General features: G+C 37.9%; 2 protein-coding genes across 2 annotated transcripts in view; both read right to left on the bottom strand.

The window, feature by feature from the left end:
* LOC134198713 (protein angel homolog 2-like) overlaps positions 1-13,899 on the bottom strand; it is a 71,485-nt gene extending 57,586 nt beyond the window's left edge. Inside the window, exon 1 of the mRNA XM_062677018.1 lies at positions 13,850-13,899. The gene's annotated coding sequence lies outside the window, so the exon portion shown is untranslated. The remainder of the gene's footprint in view (positions 1-13,849) is intronic.
* On the bottom strand, positions 7,688-12,874 carry LOC134201650 (uncharacterized protein K02A2.6-like). Its single transcript, XM_062676893.1, has 4 exons — positions 10,956-12,874; positions 10,166-10,303; positions 8,919-9,101; positions 7,688-7,752 (listed from the first exon to the last, which is right to left on the bottom strand). Exons 1-4 carry the CDS (start codon positions 12,784-12,786, stop codon positions 7,688-7,690), a joined length of 2,217 nt encoding a protein of 738 aa, XP_062532877.1. The 5' UTR covers positions 12,787-12,874.
* Positions 13,900-20,403: the final 6,504 nt, after the last annotated feature.

The following is a 20,403-nucleotide window of genomic DNA, read 5'->3' as shown; positions in this document are numbered from 1 at the left end:
GACTCGCAGAAGTCGAGCATCGCCTTCCAGGACGCGTCGCTGCCGAGCATCGTAGCCACGACGCGCGGCAGCGAGAGGTCCTCTCCAATGACCGCGACGAGGGCGGCGCGTTGCTCGTCGAATCCAGAGCAACGCGCCAATGTGTGTTCCGCTGTGTCTTCCTCGTCGCGGTCCGCGCAGTGGTGGCACTGCGCCGTCGGTTCCCTTCCGGCTATCTTAAAGAGGTACCGGCCAAAACACCCATGGCCGGTCAACATCTGCGTCAGCCGGAAGGTGAGGCATCCGCGGTCGCGGCCCACCCAGTCCGCGAGAACCGGGCGGACCGCCTCGACGGTACGGAGGCCGGCCGACGGGTCCGCCAAGCGGCGAGACCACGCCTCCAGCACGGACCGCCGAGATTGGAACCTCCGCGCTCAAACTACTCCTTCGCCGGGGCGCCCTTCCCCCCTAGAGCGAAGGTCGCTACGCCACCGGTAATCGGCAGCGAGCGCCTCCGCCTCCAGGTCCCAGGGTGGCGCCCCGGCGAGCAAGCACGCCGCCTCGAAGGAGACGGTGCGGTATCCTTACAGTGAGTAAAATTTTTGAAAAAATTATTTTGGAACAACTTTTGAACCATTTCAATTCCAATAACCTGCTTCATAACAAACAATATGGATTGACTAGAGGTCGGTCAACTATTGATGCAGGTGTAGATCTTATTAAAAATATTTTTCAGGCTTGGGAGGAGTCGCATAATGCCCTTGGGGTATTCTGCGACTTATCTAAAGCTTTTGATTGTGTTGAGCATAATACATTGTTGAGGAAATTACACCATTATGGTATTAGGGGCGTTTCATTAGAACTTATTAAATCTTATTTATCCGGAAGATTCCAAAAGGTAGACGTTAAAGGAACGAGATCTTCCGGTGTCTCAATATGGGTGTTCCTCAGGGTTCCATATTGGGTCCCTTCCTATTTCTTGTATATATCAATGATTTACCAATGTTTATTGAAACCCGTCACGGGGTCGTATTATTCGCTGACGATACATCATCATTGTATAAAATTAAACGACATTTGGAAGATTATGCCGATGTGAATGATGCTATCCCGCGCGTGGTACATTGGTTTAGTGTTAATAATCTGTTAATTAAATAATTAAATAACAAAAAAACAAAATGTATAAAATTTACCACACCTAATGTTAGACAAGTAGACACTAATATTACTGTAAGTGGAGAGACACTGGAGCTTGTGGATTCGACAGTTTTTCTTGGTATAACAGTTGATTCCAAGCTGCAGTGGGGTCCTCACATATGCAAGTTAGCGAGTAGACTTAGTTCTGCAGCGTTTGCTGTAAAAAAAAATACGAACGTATACCAATGAAGATACGGCACGTCTGGTTTGTTTTAGTTATTTTCATAGTGTTATGTCCTATGGCATTTTGCTATGGGGCAATGCTGCCGATGTCGAAACGATTTTCATCCTGCAGAAGAGGGCTATTCGTTTTTTTTTTTTTTTCTACCTAAGCTGATAGCCTTGAGAGACTATTCCAGCATAACCGTAACTAGTAGGTGAGCTCACGGGGCTCAAACCTGACGACGATGCTAACACGAACCCTAGCAAGAGCCGTGCTTCGCAGAATCTACCACCGGATCGCAAGCGCGACCCACTGAGAAGATCCGGCGAGAAACTCATTGGGCAGTGTCTGAGAGTTAATTTACTCGTCGAGCCCTTCGTCGCAAGCGACGGGTTCGACGAGAACGGTGACCGGTACTTGAAGTACCTAGAAGCACCGTTAGTGGATCGGGAGGATCCGAGATGACGTGTTTTGGGCGACGTCGACTGCTTTCCATTCTTTCCGCAGGATCGGGAATGAGCTATTCGTGCTATTTATAATATGCACCCGAGAGAATCCTTGAGGGACAAGTTTAAGGAAATCAAAATTCTAACTTTAGCGTCCCAATACATTTTTGAAAATTTATTGTACGTGCGTAAAAACATTGAAGAATTCCCCAGAGTCTGCGATTTGCACAATGTGAACAAACATAGGCTTGCGTTGCCGGTGGCTCAAATTAAGAAAATAAGCAACTCTTTTAGGGCGCTGGGTGTACAACTTTTCAACAGGATCCCAATAAACGTTCAATTACTACCTGTTCATAGATTTAAGAAAACTGTCAAGGAACGTTTGTGCAACAAGGCATATTATAAAGTTAAGGATTATTTACTAGATGGCACTACCTGGGAATGAGGCGTTCGCTCCTGGCCTTTTCATTTTCATTATTATTATTATTATTTTAATTGTATTTTTTGACTTGTTTTTTCCTTTATTGTAAATATTTTTATTTATTTAAAAAAAAAAAAATATTTGAGAAAAAACAAAAAAAAAACCACTGAGTTTGTTTCGTCGGTTCTTCTCAGGACTGTGGCTTTTTTTGGAACCGGTGGTAGAGTTAACATTGTTATTTATAATTTATATTTTGACATTCAACAAGTGTGTCATACTGACATCTAAATTGAAATAAATGATTTTGAATTTGAATTTGAATTTTGAAAGTAGCGTTCTGACGCTCCCTTTAGATACTTACTATCAGTTCTATGTTTAGGTGGTCGTGAAGGTCGACATTTCTCAAGTACCATGGTGCTCCGACGGCTATCCTGCAAAAACGGGATCGAATGACCTGGAGAGTTTATGTGCGTGCGGGCCCGGAGCGAAAAATATACTTATATAGGTCATGACAGAACGTATATAGGATTTATACTGACACCTTGTTATAAAGGGACAATTTACTTCACTTGCAAGTCATGGGGTAGAGTCGACCGAGTAGGAACACGGCTCGGTCGTGTATGATGTTCGCGATGTGGGGACCGAATTTCATCCCTCTGTCAAGGGTGACGCTTAGCTACTTGGCCTTCGAAGTCCACGGTATGGGCTGGATACAAATTCTGATGGCGAAAATGGAGTTACCACGCCTAATTCGGGACGAGATGCTAGTAGTGGTGTCGGGAGGGCGACCCCTTTTGAAGAGCACAGTCTGTACATACATTTTATTATAATATGTAAGTCTATAGTAACATTAATTTTGTGTTTGTTCCAGGCACCATTATTATTGCCAAAATTGGATACTTTTCATAATATAAAGTTTGTTTAAATAGCTCGACAATGTTCCATGTGTAGCCATAACACGACACTGGCAGAAATTGCTGAAAGTATCGGCAGATTGCCATTAATCAAGAGAATAATAATAATATGTATTTTTTGGATTAGTAATCATTAGTTTGTTGATTGTGTAACTCTTTGAATTATAGATTGTGGTGTCCAAAGTTTTAGGTTTATTTATTGTGATGCTTCTAATGTAATTTAAATAATTTCTTTTTAATGTAATTAATAAATACACAAAATACTAGCTGTACCCATCCGCTTCGCTGCGCATTTAAAATTAACATTATTATTTCTCACCACCACAAAGATTCTCGTCATTAACGTACCGCAACTGGTGCAGGGAGTCCAACACTCATATAAATATTAGCCTATCCATTAAGTACATGTATTTTCTACATGGATACCAAGTTTCAAGTCAATCAGATGCATGGTTCAGTAGTTATAACGGAACATCCGTAAAAACATCTGTAAATTTATATATTAGTATAGAAGTATAGATTTGGTATAAAGTTAATTGGATAATATTGACCTCTATGCCTAATGGTGTTGAGAATACACTGGGCTACATTCCGAAAAAAACCCTAAACTTTAAAAGAACAGAAGAGTGTCAATGGTGATCAGCTGTGTATGATTATGTTATATTTATAATGTCATATGAAATTTCGATTACACAGCATACAGTAACCCTAATAAATCTGGAAAACTCATCATCTATCATCTATCTATATATATAAAAATGAATTGCTGGTCATTAGTCTCGCTAAAACTCGAGAACGGCTGGACCGATTTGGCTAATTTTGGTCTTAAATTATTTGTGGAAGTCCAGAGAAGGTTCAAAAGGTAGATAAATATGAAAACACTCTGAATTAAATAAAAATAACAATTTTGTTTTTCCTTTGATGTGTCCCCCGTCGGACGGATTCCTTTTGTTTGTTTTAAGTTTATTTTATACAAAAGTTTAGGTTCTTTATTTATCGATTGAGGCACTACGAAGTCTGCCGGGTCAGCTAGTTACCAATAAAATAGAACACAAAAGGCTAAAGCCCAAAGATGTCTTCCGATCACATGACTCAGGAGCTAAAAATGCTAGTAACAAAGCTCTTTATGAGGCCAAAGGGAAGATATAAGAATAAGTGGAGAGAACAATGCAAAGAGTATAGAAGAGAAATCATCATCAACAATGATGTAATAATTGAGAAGAAGAATAAAATCAGCCTAACATTTTTACACACTGCTAAATATAATTAAATTACCATAATCATGAGGCAACTAACAACTAATTTCTAATTTCTAAATGTAAATGTTTACAACTCTTAATACTACCTTTCTATAATAGGTTAGAAAAAAGTATTTCATATTTTATATACAGAGTCTAGATATTATTTTTAATTATATAATCAATATTTGGTTAGCCTTTTTGTAGTTATGACAATGCCAGTGCTGTAAAAAATTATAGACTACGATTAGTCAAAACTACTTGTAGCAGTTTTCTGATCGATATCAGAAAACTGCTACAAGTAGTTTTGATGTCTTAATGTTAAATAAACTAACATTACATAAAACTGAAAATCTGAGGACACAAGGACTGGGCTATACAGTGGATATATTAACACTTCTCAACAAAGCTCTCTCAATATCTGCTAAGTGGCTAAGCATGTATGAATTCTGGTGATATCATGATAAAAACCACACCCTGTCTATTTATAAATTTCAGCATTTTCTTTATTTCTTTATTGAGTCTCAACTTGATGGTTTTGCATGTTGGTAAAAGCAAATAAAGAACTCTTTCAATTCCACCATATACACAGCATTACCTTTTTTTTATTACTTAGATTATTACTCACGACCCACCTGGTGTTAAGTGGTTACCGGAGTTCATAGATGTCTACAATGCAAATGCCGTCACCTTTTTTTTTTCTGGCCTAGGGCCGAACCTCCTACGAGGCCCCCGCGCCTAAGGGGCGCGCGGGGTATGTGGGACTCAACGATCTGCAAGGTGTTGGAAGCATACCGCGGGCCCAAGGAATTTTAGAGCCTACCCACTAAACGGCTAACCTGCACTCTTACACCCGACGTCTGATCTCCTTTCGGGGTCAAAACCTGGTCAGAGTAGGGGGGTTCCCGCGGTCCCCTTTAAACCAAAACGCATCACTGTTTCACAACATAAATAGGCAGTGTGCGGACTCACAAGACGTCCTACTACTGTTAATTACACAAATTATATATATTTTTAACTATAATTTAAATATTGCGATTTAATCTAGGTTTCACTATCTTAATTGCCTTTTAATCTTTTATGAACTTTCTAGTCGTAGATAATCTACTTTTCATGTCCAGTGATCAATATCAGTTTCTTTACTTCAGTAGAGAACCACAAATGATTAGAAGATTTCTAGGGTTTCTTTCATATGGTATCATTAACAGCCTCTTTAAGTCTGTAATCTGACGAAGGGTGTTGCGGATAATAACATGTACTTTTAGGTTATTAAAATAATATTTTGTGTATTAATAAAATTTTATATCCCTAAGAGTAAATATATTTAAGTCTACTGTTTGACAAAGGCTTCTCCCAACCATGTCGCAACCCCAACCTGGACTCATGTGGTACCAAACATGGACTTTATCAAATTGGTCAAAACAGTTACTACTCAACCAAGCCAAGTTTGCACCTCGCTGGAATGTGGCGCTCCGCCCGCTTCCCCGCTCACCTTCCCGCGATCGCCCTGTCGCGTCAGTACGGTTAGTATCTTTGTCGCCACGGGTCATACGAGTTATCGTCTCTCTATACGTTGAATTTTAAATTTTTTAACTGTTCTTGTTAGGTTTTTTGTTGAGGTTTAGTTATATTATTGGACTATTTTTTTTAAGTTTTCGTTGAACTGTTGTTACTGAACGCTTAACGTTCATTTTTTTTACTTCGAGAGGATTATTGTGGGCAACAAAATGAAAGGAAAGGTGATACACAGTGAAGGGGGAAACATAATCCTGAAAAAGAAACATAAAGGAAAATTATTACTGAGCAATTGGTGATACAAATTTAAAAAGTGCAAGAACGCCCAGGTGGTCTTAATACAAAAACCCGATATTGCTATATTCTAATGTACCTATGTATAATATATCGTTAAAAACAATAAATGCAAAGTAAAATCTAACAAACATTTGTTTACATTTTTAAGTCATAGCGAATCCTTTTTTTAGACCGTACCTAAGCGGCAATGTGACGTAATCGATGCGAGGTGCACTTAGCTTGGTCGAGCTGTATGTTGTTTCCCTTAACCCTACAACTATGCCGTAGCTACTACTCTTTAAAAAATTGCAACAATTTATCCTTAACCAGTCACATCGCTTAAAAATTGTCACACTGAAAATATTTTAATATTTTTTCTGCTACTCTTACTAACATTGCCAGCAGCAATGTTTTATTTCTTGTGTCACTTTTTTTTAATATTTGTTTTTAATGTATCAAATTCCTTCATTAGTTAAATTCATTTTATATGATAGAAAAATAGAAGGAAAACATTTTTGATGTTTCTAATTTAGAATATCATATCGCACCCTTAAAACATAAATGGCACTATACAAAAAATGCTATTTTTTAGTTAAGTATAGTGTCAAAATGCGTAAGACGAAACGCGCCTAATGCAAAGACCCCTGTAGCTCTAATGCGCTTAATTTTCGCTAAATGCCGCTAGTGTCACTTATGAATTTGTAACAACTTGTACGGTCGGTAATTAATAAGCCGGCACTATGCCAGATCGCGACAAGTCACCGGAGGAATCCCTTGTCGAGGTGAGTAAAAAACTGGCACATTGTGTTAAGTGTCACTTATTAAATAAATATACTTTCGAATATTTACAGTGAGTAAGTGCTTAAGTGGCAGTTTGAGTTTAACGTCAATTATTTAATAACTTTAATTAGGATTTTGTTTTCTGTCTTCTACAAGTCAAAGATAAACTGTTTGAATTTTACCATCTCTGAGCTTGCAAGACATAATACTGAATGTTTTTTCTGAGACGAATCGCAAGGTAACCGTGGAGCAAATGAAATAGCCAGCTGTGTCCTGAAATACTTGCGAAGAAATCTTCTTTAGCTGACGAAGACTTAGATTTGTTTTCTATTCAGATAACTGCTGCGGTCAGCAGAAAAATCAGTTCATCATCGGTATGTACATCTTGCATAGTTGTACATACCGATGATGTACAATTAACTTGAAAGTAACATCTATAACACACAAGTTTTTAATCCGTGGACACACACAGAACGAAGGAGATGCAGCTCATTCAACGATTGAGCAACAAATAAAAATAATACTAAAATCTGGACCCATTTATGTGCCTTCCCAGTACGTAACCGACATCAGAAGTGCAAAAAAACATGGCACACCATTCAAAGTAAACGAAATGGCTTATAACGATTTCATTGACATCAATCTGCCCGTTCCTAGACTGAACAAAAGTGTTGAAAGTGAACTTGTAAAGGTGATATAAAAGTCATCAAAGTGGTGAAAGTTGAAGATGATAAGGTAAAATTTTGTTACAAAGCATCCTACATTGATGATTTCAAAGAACTGAACTTGGAATCTAAAAGAGCCAGTGCAAGGAACCAGAGGACTGAAGAATTGCAACATCTATATAACCAAAAGTTAGATTTATCCGAAAGAAAGAAGAGTGACGTGAAAAGCCTTCTAGATGCTGATTTGATAGGTACCCAACTTTTACAATTCCTACTTTGACAGAGTTTTGAACTGGGTGGGTAGTGTCCACCACCCTTTAAAAATGTAGTTGGTTAAATCTATTTTACGGATTTTTGTGCGAAAATGTTTTAAGTTACTCTTACTTTATTAATATTTTTCTCGGTTCTAGAACTTGAAGCTTAAAGACCGAATTGCTAAAAGACTACAGGTTCTTACATAATTCAGTTTTAAATTCAGTTTTTACAAGATTTTATAGGATGTACCTACATGTTGATACAATATTTTTTATAATTACTTACGGTTTTTTGTGAAAAACAATATTTTTAAGTTAAGTACTGTAAGTTATATTAAATAATATTTTTGCTGACTCTTGTGATTAATCCTTTAATACGCTGATTTATACGTAACTTTTACAGTTCCTACTTTGAAAGACTTAACCTTGGTACTTAATTTGAAATACCTCTATTAATTTGTATTGATTAGTTAGTAGTAAGAACAAGATTCTAATATAATGTTAATTATGATAAAATTACGAATTTTATTCAAACACAAATCCTAAGTTTCTGTTTTTTTGACAATACCTTTGTCTAGATTTAGACAGATTTGTATTATGATTATTTGCGGTAGTTTTGACCTAAAACTGTGAGCGTGTGTCAAATAAACAGTATTCTTTAATATTTCAGTAATTATATTGTTATATTTGTCTCTTATTTATCATAATAAAGAACTTAAGCACATGTGTTCGGTAACAAATCAGTTCATTGTGTGTCTGTCTTTATGCAACCCGCACTTAGCAATCCTTTTATTAAAAGGAGAACAAGTACCCTCACTAATACACTACATACCTTCTCCCCAAGTATATACTATCCATAATAATATGAAATATATTTCGATCCCATAAATACAGACACAAGTACAATTTAATCACAATTTAAAGAATTAGATTCTTAATCATAATTTTCATCTAATTACTACTATTACTATTAAATAATGTATAATATCTAAGGTTTTAATTAATGTAATTATAGTTAAATCTACTATAAGGTGACCTCTGATGTATGTGACTTTTGTGACGAATTTTACCACCAGAATATCCTGATTCTGGTTCGGGAGGAATTCCTAACATTTCTGCCCATTTATCCGGACTCGGTATCTCTATAATTTCCTGTTCCTCCAAACTACTAGAAATGTCTTCCATATCTTCTTGTTCCTCAACATTCACTGCCTCACAATCCAATTCCGATTCCTTCCTCTTTCTGCATTTTCCTGTCCAGAATCTGTTTCTTTTTTAAGTAATTGATCTATATGTCTATTCACCACTGTTCCATCACCAGTTTCTACTTGATAGTTTCCTGGCCCATTCCTGTAAACTACCGTTCCTGGTAACCAACGGGATCCATTTCCAAAGTTCCTGTACATCACTTTCTGCCCCACATCAGTGTGTCTAATTTTTTTGTTGCCATTTCTTTCAATCTGTTCATTTCTCTTACACGTTTGGAGATTGTCTGGGTGGAGTGTATCAAGCAAGGTGCGCAAACGCCTGTTCATCAGTAATTCACATGGACTTTTATTTGTTGTTGCACATGGAATTGTGCGAAGTCCTAATAATATATTGGGAAGTTTTATATCCCAAGAGATACCGTCCATCTTCCGTAACTTGTCCTTGACTGTTTGAACCATTCTTTCTGCCAGTCCGTTAGTAGATGGATGATGTGGCGCCGTTGTAATATGTCTAATTTTATTAGACTCTAGAAATTTTCTCGTTTCTTCAGATACAAAAGGTGTTCCATTGTCCGACACCAATACCTCACACAATCCGTGTGTCGCAAATATTGTTCGAAGGTGTTTAACAACGGTCGACGAAGTCATATTGTTAACAATGAATACTTCTGGCCATCGCGAATACGCGTCAACTATAATCAGGAATATTTTATTTTGGAATGGTCCCGCAAAATCTACATTAATACGAGACCAAGGTTTGGTAGGAGTTATCCATTCATAAGTTGTTCTAGGGGGCATATGTCGATTTTCCAAACAGCGATTACAGTTCTTTACCAACTTTTCAATATCCTTATTCATTTGTGGCCACCAGACGTAGCTACGAGCAATCGCTTTAGTTTGAACGATGCCACTATGTGTTTTATGCAAACAATCTAAAACTGGCTGCCGAAATGATGGTGGTATTATTACACGATTGCCTATTAGAATGCAGTCTTCATTCAAGGAAAATTCATTTCGGTGAAGCCAGTATGGACGTAGCGACTCATCATTTATCTTAGCTGGCCATCCGGAGAGTATATGATGCCGTACACGAGACAAAACTGAGTCACGTTTGGTAGCATTTGCTATTTGAGCAACATCTATTGGAAACTCGTCTGGTGTTTCGGCCAGTAGCAATATGTCCTGAAGCTGTTCTTCAGGTTGTTCTGATACAGGTTGTGGCCAACGACTCAACCCATCTGCATGTCCTATGCATTTTCCAGGTTTATAAATAATATCATAATTATGTGAAGTAAGTACTAATGCTATTCTTGTAAGACGTGGTGACAACATATTAGGAATGGGTTTTCTTGGATCAAATATACCTAACAAAGGTTTGTGATCCGTGACAATAGTAAATGACCGTCCCATAAGATAGTTCTGAAATTTATTTATTCCAAACATTATTGCAGTCGCTTCTTTATCTAGCTGCGAATAGCGCCTTTCGTGCATGTGAAGTGTCCTGGACCCCATAGCAACAGGTCGTTCCTGTCGATCACTCATGACATGTGACAAAACTGCACCTACACCGTAATCTGAACTATCACAGGTAAGTATCAAAGGTTTTTCAAGATCGTAATGAGCTAAGGTTAACTCTGAAGACAACAAACGTTTTGCTACCTCGAAACTTCTCTGTTCCCGTTCTGACCACTGCCACTTATGTGCTTTGTCTAGCAATCTATGTAAAGGTTCAAGTACGGTGGCTTTGTGAGGAATAAATCTCTCATAAAAATTATAAAGGCCAAGAAAAGCTTGAAGCTCTTGTACGTTCTTAGGTTTGGGAGTTTTCAATATTGATTCTACTTTACTCGGTGCAGGGTGTATACCCTCAGCATCAATTATGAAACCTAAAAATTCTACTTGTTTCCTTGCCTTTATTGAGTCGTAATCCCGCTTTTTCAATGCGATCCAGGACTGCATCTAAGCCTTGTGTCATCTCCTGCGCTGTTCTACCACTAACGATGATGTCATCGATTAGCACTGCAACACCAGATATGCCAGCTAGTAATGCTGTCATTAAACGTTGGAATATACCCGGGGAAGTCTTGACGCCGAAAGTTAGCCGATGTACCGTGTAAAGACCTTTACATGTGTTTAAGGTTAGGAGACGTGCTGTGTCGTCTGTGACAACCACCTGAGTATAAGCACGATCAAGATCTAACGTTGAGAAAATATTACCTCCAGAGATAGTGGCAAACACTTCACTTGCGGTGGGCATTGGATACGTATCAGACTCTGTAGCCTGATTAACTGTACTACGATAATCTCCACAAAGGCGTACGTCTCCATTCTTTTTTACGATAGGAACAACTGGAGTAGCCCACTCAGAAAAAGTTACAGGGCGGAGTACTCCTTCAGCTTCCAGGCGATTGATTTCTTTTTCAACTCTTTCTTTGATAGCGTACGGTACAGGACGCGCTTTCATAAATCTTGGCACTGCACCTGGTTTCAGGTGAATATTTACAGGTTCCCCACGATAAGTACCGAGTCCGGCTCTGAAAACTTCATTATGTTTATTCAAAATTACCTCAGTCACATTAATTTCTTTAATAGTATTTACATTTACACATATTCCTAAAGCTTCAAAACAATTACGTCCTAACAAATTTGGACCCGAACCCTGAGCCACAATAACCTTAAGAGAACACTTAATGTCTTTATATTGTACTAGCACTGTGGCTTGACCGTCCACTCTGACTGCAGAATTATTCCAAGTACATAATTTATTCATCAAAGGTTCCAAAGGCATGTGAGAGTGTATTCGACGCCACGTATGTAAATTCACAAGAGAGTAGGCAGCACCCGAGTCCACTTCCATAATCACTGGTACACCATCTAGTAACACCTTTACTTCGTAAGCTGGTACGCGCCGACTATTTGTGTTCACGTTGTAAATACCATTTAATTGCGCTTGAAATTCATCATCTGTATAGTTAATTCTCTTTCTTTTGTTGTTTTTCTTAGATGTACATATCTTTTCAATATGCCCTTTTTTCTTACAATAATGACAAATTGAATTAATATAACGACACTCTCCACCGTGTCGGTCTCCGCAGCGATAGCACAGTCGAAAATTACGTTTGAAATTGATGACATTCACTTCCATAGGCTCGGCATGTGACGTCACTACCTCACCCTGTGTCATACCAAATGTGTCCGTGCTCGTGCTTTGAATCATGCGCACATCTTTTCCGGCGCTCTCCGATGATACCATAGCATGTAGAACATCTTCATAACGAAGTTGTTCTCTCTTCAACAACTCATACTGAAGCTTATGATCGCTCATGCCGCACACCAGTCTATCTCGAAGCATTCGTTCTAAATCAATAAAATTGCATCCCGAACTAATTTTGCGTAACGTAGCAATATAATCAGAAGCCAATTCGTTTTGTGCCTGATCTCGTTTGTAGAATTTGTATGACATAGACATTTCATTTGGTTTCGGACTGTAATGTTTGGTTAGAATGTTTTCAATTTCAACAAAAGTCACATCACTAGATTTTGTTGGTGTAATTAACGCGAGAACAGTTTCGAACACTTCAGCACCACACACAGTAAAGAAATTAGCCTTTTTAACAGTATCACTTTCGATTCCATTTGCCTCAAAACAATATTTTAGTCTGTCAATATAACTGTCCCAATTATCCGATTTTACATTAAATTCTTGGAATTTGACTGATTTACGCTCCATATTAGTATTTTACGATCGTCGCCAATATTATGTTTTATTATTTAATAAAGAACTTAAGCACATGTGTTCGTTAACAAATCAGTTCATTGTGTGTCTGTCTTTATGCAACCCGCACTTAGCAATCCTTTTATTAAAAGGAGAACAAGTACCCTCACTAATACACTACAATTACAATGTAGGTAAAATAACAACTTAGAGGTCATTAAGCAAAAATTTTTGAATAACTATCAAACTATAACCGACACTATACAAAACTTTTTTTTTTTTAAATGCTTCTCCATTGATAAATAATCAATAATTTTATGGTATGCCACTGGATTCTGAAACAGCGTTAGTTAAACTGTTATTTTAAGCCAATCACGAAGCTTTATTTACATTTTTTAAGTTCCATATCACCCATACAATACTTAAAAAAACTTAAAACGGCCATACTGTAAAATGAACATTTTCGTATAGTGTCATTTATATTTTAAGGGTGCGATATATTTGATGATATCAATAACAGCCAGATACTAATAATTTAACTAGAGATTTTACAATTTTTGTTAAATAAATTATAAAATATGAAAAAACTACATCCCAAACCTTAACTTACATGATTCATTTATTAATATATATACAAAATATCAATGTTTGTGTATGTATTTATATTTAATTAGAAATAAAAAAGGACATAATTTTTTTTAAAACTACAATTTACATTGTATTTAGTGAGTCCACATTTTTAATTTTTATAGCATCCAGTGGATTTAAAAGTAAGGTCATTTAATATAGTCGAATAAAATAAATATTTCATATGTTTTAAAATATGTGTTTTTTTCTATGATTGGCAAAAAAAGTTTAAATCACGAAGAACTTTTTGAACTCCCAAAAATATATAAATGCAGTAGTAATACATGTTACACAGTAGATATACACGGACAGTAATAGCAACGTTTACACAATTATATGTCTAATAGCACCAAAATAATAAAACATGAGCACAATTAAAGAATAAGCCACCGATGATATGCGAGGCTTTAACGTAACAAAATAATGCCCTTTTAAATGAAAATGAACTTACATGTATTTGAGATGAAAGCCATGACTTGTGAATTTAGAGAGCAAAAACCACAGAACACTATTACTTCTAGCGAAGGCAAAAACCATAACTAGTAGACATGTGTAAGTAATGCGAGTGATATTACTCGGGTAATATTACTCTACGATGTAATGCAACATCACACATTACGCGAAGGAAACAAACATCACACCATCACCCAACATGTTTCTTTCTTTGTCGTGTAATGTTGCTTAATACACGAACGGAACCGAGCGAGCGAGACAGACCGATCGACGCAAAATAAATGAGCAAGCGACACGGAATTATTCCTAGTGATTTGGAACCGTATGTCCTGGCCGCTAGGTACATTTTTATACCTATGGTACGTCTGAATTTTAATATAGGTATTTGTGTTTATATTTTTCATGCGGCCAGCCGGTAGCTCCCCGCAAGTAGTTACTTAATTTTTTATTCGCAACTTTTGTAAAATCGCTAGTCGCTCGTAATTGTTTAGTAATATTTCATATTAATTTTTGTATTTGAATTACTTAAGCACTTGTTTGAAGATAGTTTAATTATTTGTTTTAATGCGTGTTTAATAAGTGAAAGAAATAACGGCGTCTAAATGAAAGTACAGTCCTCCTTGGATGCACTTTGAGGATATCGCGCCGAAACAATGCATCTACTGCTCTCGTATATTAACATTATTGTCGAGCTCAATTTGCAGTCTAAGTCGCCATATGAAATCCGTTCATCCCGCAATAAATTATATTAAGTAAAAAATAAAATTATTATATTATTAAGTAAGTCAATCTCTGTCAAGTAATATAACAGTGTATTACAATACAAAGTTCATACTTTGTATTGTAATACACTACTGTAATGACACACCCGAATCATTACCTAAGTGATGTGTATGAACACATCACTTAGGTAATGATTCGGGTGTATAGATACAATGTATTCGTCGTCACAGTATCTATTGAACGCACCGAGTAATGTTAAGAGTGATGTGTAATGTTTTCGAGTAATATCACCTGTCTGTAAAAGTGATGTCATATCACATTACATTGGCAAGTGATGTTTTGCGCAAGTCTAATAACTAGTTGGTAAAATTAAACCTTAAAAATACATTTTTAGTGACCCCACTACTTCTCGTATTTTTTTTAAGGGATTTTATGACCTGGTAACTGAGACCTTTAAGTCATGTCTTATTTTATTTTATATTCATATTTTTATGAAAAATGATATTATGGAGTGAAATGCAATGAAGATGATTAATTTGAGACATTAATCAACTGGGATGAAATTAAATGAAATGAAATGGGATGAAATATAATCTCAGTAAAATGGTGGTCATTTACTAAGATTTTTCCAGTGGACTTTTTGGAGGATCCCGAGAAGATACGTCCAGCGGCTTTGTTTCATTTTCCCACATTTGTGCACTTTCACAGACATTAAACAGTTAATAAACCACCATTATTACACATTTAAACCCGAAGAAACACTAAATAGACAAAATAAAACAAATCACACTACTTCAGGTGAATGAAGTTAGCCCCTCAAAAAAATTTTTTTTTCCTATTTTATACTTATTTTCTATTAATTCGTTTGTTCATCATTTGTTCTTGATTGTTCACTGTTAATAATTGTTTGTTCTGCATTTATTTATTTAAAAAAAAAAAATTAAAAATATACCTACATGTTAGCCCCCTTAATGCAATTTTTAATATTTTTTCATCCTTAATGACTCGTAAATATTCATTTTCGATTGTTCTTATATAAAACACGTTTGTTCTCTTTCGAAATTACTCGTTTTTTGTTTAATTTACTATTTTTATTAGTTGAATAAATGTATGCAAAAATTGCAAAATATGTGTACTGCGCATGCGTCAACTATAATGCCTAAACTTTCTACGCGGCATTAATCGTGAAAAAAAAAAAAATATATAAATCCTGAAGGAGCAATTAATTGGTATACAGTTTTATATTAAAAAAATTAAAAAATAAATAAATGAAATAATGTGCATTGGCGTAAAGTTAGACCAAATACATTTTTTCCATCCTCATAATTATCGTTATGAAGGCATAAAAAAGATAGGGAGTTCACATAGGTCATATAAACAAATAAGTAAATATGTTCATTATTTATCTTTCAAGAGATAATGTAGGTATACATTATAATAACTTTTTTACACAATCATATTCCTAACATTAGTAAAATAACATTTTAATTTTTTTTTATAGGTTATGTAGGTATTGAAAGTGTTGGAAAATTATTTCATGTTTTAGCTGGAAAACGACATGGAGAATTATATGCAATACAAGACAAGGCTCCATCAAATGAATTTGAATGAAACCAAACTGTTTACCATCCAAATTCGATTGTCGGGCAGATAGAAAACGAAAATTCACTCAAATTGAACCTCGGCCTGCATTTGTGAAACGGCAAAGACTCACTATTGTCAAGGAGATTGAAGAGACGACTAAAAATGAGATGTGTCATATTATTATACCTTTGCCATCTTGTAGTCAAGGTAGGGGTAGTTTTTTTTCTTCGGGTGACGTCGAGTGTGAACACAAGTGTCTTCGAAGTTTCTCGGTGTTTTAATTGATAATATTTGTTTAAATTGCTGTTGACTTGCGCTACTGATTCGTGTTGGTGTTGGTATATATCTGTTGTGCCGTGAGTGTAAATATATTGTGTTTGTTATATTATTAAAAGGTAAGAATCATGGATGACCCGCACGATCCCGGGGGAGGTTATAAAGGACCACGTGCGCCCCACTCACAAAACTTTTCTTCTCAGATGGATATTGATCCACCCAATTCCAGAAAACGACCACCACAGTCTGAGGAAAACATTCCCCCTAAAAAAACGATTACTAATCTTTCACAAACTTCGCCGTCGATTCAGTCTACGTACACACATCCCGATTTTGTTGAACGTAAGACCCGATACTGTGAAGATGACATTGCCCCTTTTTTAGTCCACGTTAGTAAGACGGTAGCAGATGTGTCTGCTGGTCCCACCTTGAAACCCATCAAATTCGGACACTTTCTATTCAGAAACAGCATAAAAAATGTAATACAGGATGGTGTGAAACGCATTGGCTGCAACAGGGTTTCAGTGGAATTTAAATCTGCTGCTGCGGCTAACGCTTTTCTAGAACACCCAGCACTTCAGCCGGCTAAATTTGAAGCGAACATCCCATCTTATAATGTTACACGAATGGGAATTGTGCGTGATGTTCCAGTAGAATGGACTTTAGAGGAGCTGGTCCAATCGGTAGAAGTTCCTGCTGGCTGCGGTGCAGTCATTAAAGCACGCCGCTTGAATAGGAAGAAAATAGAAAATAATGTCCCTACCTGGATACCTACCCAATCTGTAGTTTTAACTTTCTCTGGTCAAAAACTTCCAAATCGGATTTTCTGCTTTTTTACTTCTCTCCCAGTTGAAGTTTATGTCCTTCCCATTATCCAGTGCAACAAGTGCTGCCGATTCGGCCATATTTCAACGCAGTGCCGATCCGCCCCTCGTTGCTTTATTTGCTCCCAACCCCACGAAGGAATTACCTGCTCGAAGTCATCCCCTCTATGCCTGTTCTGTTCCGGCCCCCACTCTGCCACTGACACATCCTGCCCAGAGCACAGTCGACAAAAATCGATCAAATTAGTTATGTCACAGGAAAGCATCTCATATTTAGAAGCATCGGCTAGGTTCTCTCAGGTGAGAAGATCATTTGCAGATACTGCCCGAATGACTCAATCATTTCTGTCCACGTATCCTCCGACAATCCACACTGATCTCTCTCAGCCACTCCATCCCAATTCTCAGTCCTCTTCTTATAAGAAGACTGTTAATATAGCCCGACGCCCATATTCTGCTGCCCTAAGCCCAGGCTACGATAGAGAAGCCCACTGTCGTATTGTAGATACTCCAGCCTCCACCACCCCCAATGGATGCGCTCTGTTATCCCCCAACCCCCCTCAACAAGAAAATCTACTAGAACTTCTCTTGTCCACCCTCATCAACATCATTTCGAAAATGAATGATGTAGCCCTACCGAACAACGTCTATCAAAAACTGACTCAGCTGATTTCGATTTTCAACAATGTTCCCAACAATACTACAGTGGAATTGTCGCAGCATTAGATTAAAAAAAGCTGAACTGATTTTTCTCATAAATAAGCATAACCCCTTGATTTTTGCTGTCCAGGAGTCACGCCTACTCCCGGGCTCCCGCTTCAGGGTTCCCGGTTTTGCGTGCCTCCGAGATGATAAGAACAACGGAAAATGCGGCAGCTGCATTTTAGTTTCGAGATCCATCCCATATTCCCAGATCACCCTCCCTCCACATGACAGTAACTGCTTCAATGTAGTGGCTGTTAGAGCCTTAGATATATCTTTTTTATCCGTTTATATACCTGATCCTAACATGTCCATCCTAACAAATCTATTCTCAATCATTGGTGCCCTCCCCCCTCCTGTTGCTGTATTGGGTGACTTTAACATCCACCACAGTTCATGGGGTTGTTATCAGAATGATTCCCTATCCTCCGCCTTCCTTGACCTAGTTGATGACCACAACCTCTGCATACTCAATGACGGCTCCCCCACACGTAGAGTTCTTCCTGGCCAGAACCCAAAATCCACTGTAGACCTTTCTCTATGCACTCCAGCCACCTCTTCGCGCCTCACATGGTTTACGCTGTGCAATACGCATGGTAGTGATCATTTCCCCATCCTTATGTCCTTTCCTGACTCCTCTAATTATATACTCCCCCCTCGCAACCCTCGACTTAAATTTAATTTGTCTAAGGCGGACTGGATCCTGTTCTCTCAGTCTGTTGACGCTCTTTTGGTTAATCTTTCCCCAGTACCCCATGAGAACGCCCATTCTGCTTACTCCATCTTTAGGAATGCTTTACTTTCAGCAGCAGAGACAGCGATTCCTACTAAAAACGCTTCTAGGGGTAAAATCCCATCACTTCCCTGGTGGGACTCTGACTGCTCTGATCTATGTAAACAACGTAAAGAAGCCGAGAAGGAGTACGCGTTACACATGTCTCCAGCTAATTACATAAGTTATAAAGAAGTAGCTGCAAGGACAGTCAGAACACTATCTGAACGAAAGAGACTAGGCTGGAACATGTTTTGTAAGTCTCTTTCTCCCAGTTCCCGCCCTTCTTTGGTCTGGAATAATGTCAGGAGATTTCGCGGATCCGTATCTGTAGACCACAATTCTTCTTCGAACGACCCATCGGTTTGGATCGATTCATTCTCATGTCGACTTGCTCCCCCTTACGTTCCCACCTTAGCTGAGTCCTCTTCCCTTCCCCCTCCGCTTTCACCTACTCCTGATACTCTTATGGCCCCTTTTTCTCTGGACGAACTCACTGCAGTTTTGGAGTCTCTTAAGGACTCGTCCCCGGGAATCGATGGAATACCTTATTCATTCATTGTCAAATGTAGCTTTACGTCCAAATTAATATTTCTAAACATATTAAATAATATTTATTCTTTAGGAATCCCTCCAGATGAATGGAAAACCCAAATAATCGTCCCTATCCTCAAGCCAGCAAAACCTAATAACGAGTCAAGTAGCTACCGTCCCATCGCCCTATCATGTACTATGAGCAAAATTTTAGAACATCTTGTTAAAAATAGATTGGAGTGGTTTGTGGAGAGTAGAGGCATCCTCCCTGCAAGTCAATTTGGCTTTAGGAAGGGATTGAGCACTATGGATAGCGTAGGTTGCCTTGCAACGGATATACGCATTGCTCTCTCTAAAAGAGAGTCCTTGGTCGGGGTTTTTCTTGACATTGCATCCGCATACGATAATGTCCTTCTTCCTGTACTCAGGCAAAAAATGCTCCAGCTGAGTATCCTAGAGAAGATGGTTAACTAGATATGATCTAATCTATTTTCATCTAGAGCCATTCTAATTTCTTGCCAAAATTCTTTACTTCCTCCTAGACTTCTATGGAAGGGCCTCCCTCAGGGATCAGTTTATGCCCTCTACTATACAACTTGTATACCTACGACCTAGAACTTTCGGTAAATTCATTCTGCAACGTACTACAATATGCGGATGATTTGGCTCTATACGTCACAGCCAGGGACTTAGGGGATGCCTCTGCTCGCCTCAACTCCGCTATTAACTATCTCCATGACTGGTTAAATAATCATGGTCTATCCCTTTCAGTTGAGAAGAGCAGTGTAGTGACATTTTCTCGCATGCGATCTATTCCCGACGTCATTGTCTCGTTTGATGGCAAAATATTCCCAGTTCGAAACTCAGTAAAATTTCTCGGAGTCGTTCTTGACTCGCGTATGACTGGTGTCCAACACATTAACCACATCATCAAAAAGTGCGAAAAGAACATCCATATTCTTCGCTCCCTGTCAGGCGTATGGTGGGGATCACACCCCTACACTCAAAAACTGTTATATAACGCCTTGATTCGCAGCCATTTTGATTATGGCACTCACATTCTAGAACCTTGCAATAAGTCTGCCTTAACCTCCTTGGACAGGATCCAATCAAAGTGCCTACGAACCATAATCGGAG

This window comes from Bombyx mori, chromosome W, assembly GCF_030269925.1.
Source record: "Bombyx mori chromosome W, ASM3026992v2".
NCBI classification, from domain to species: domain Eukaryota; kingdom Metazoa; phylum Arthropoda; class Insecta; order Lepidoptera; family Bombycidae; genus Bombyx; species Bombyx mori.
This window is presented reverse-complemented; position numbering and strand designations above follow the sequence as displayed.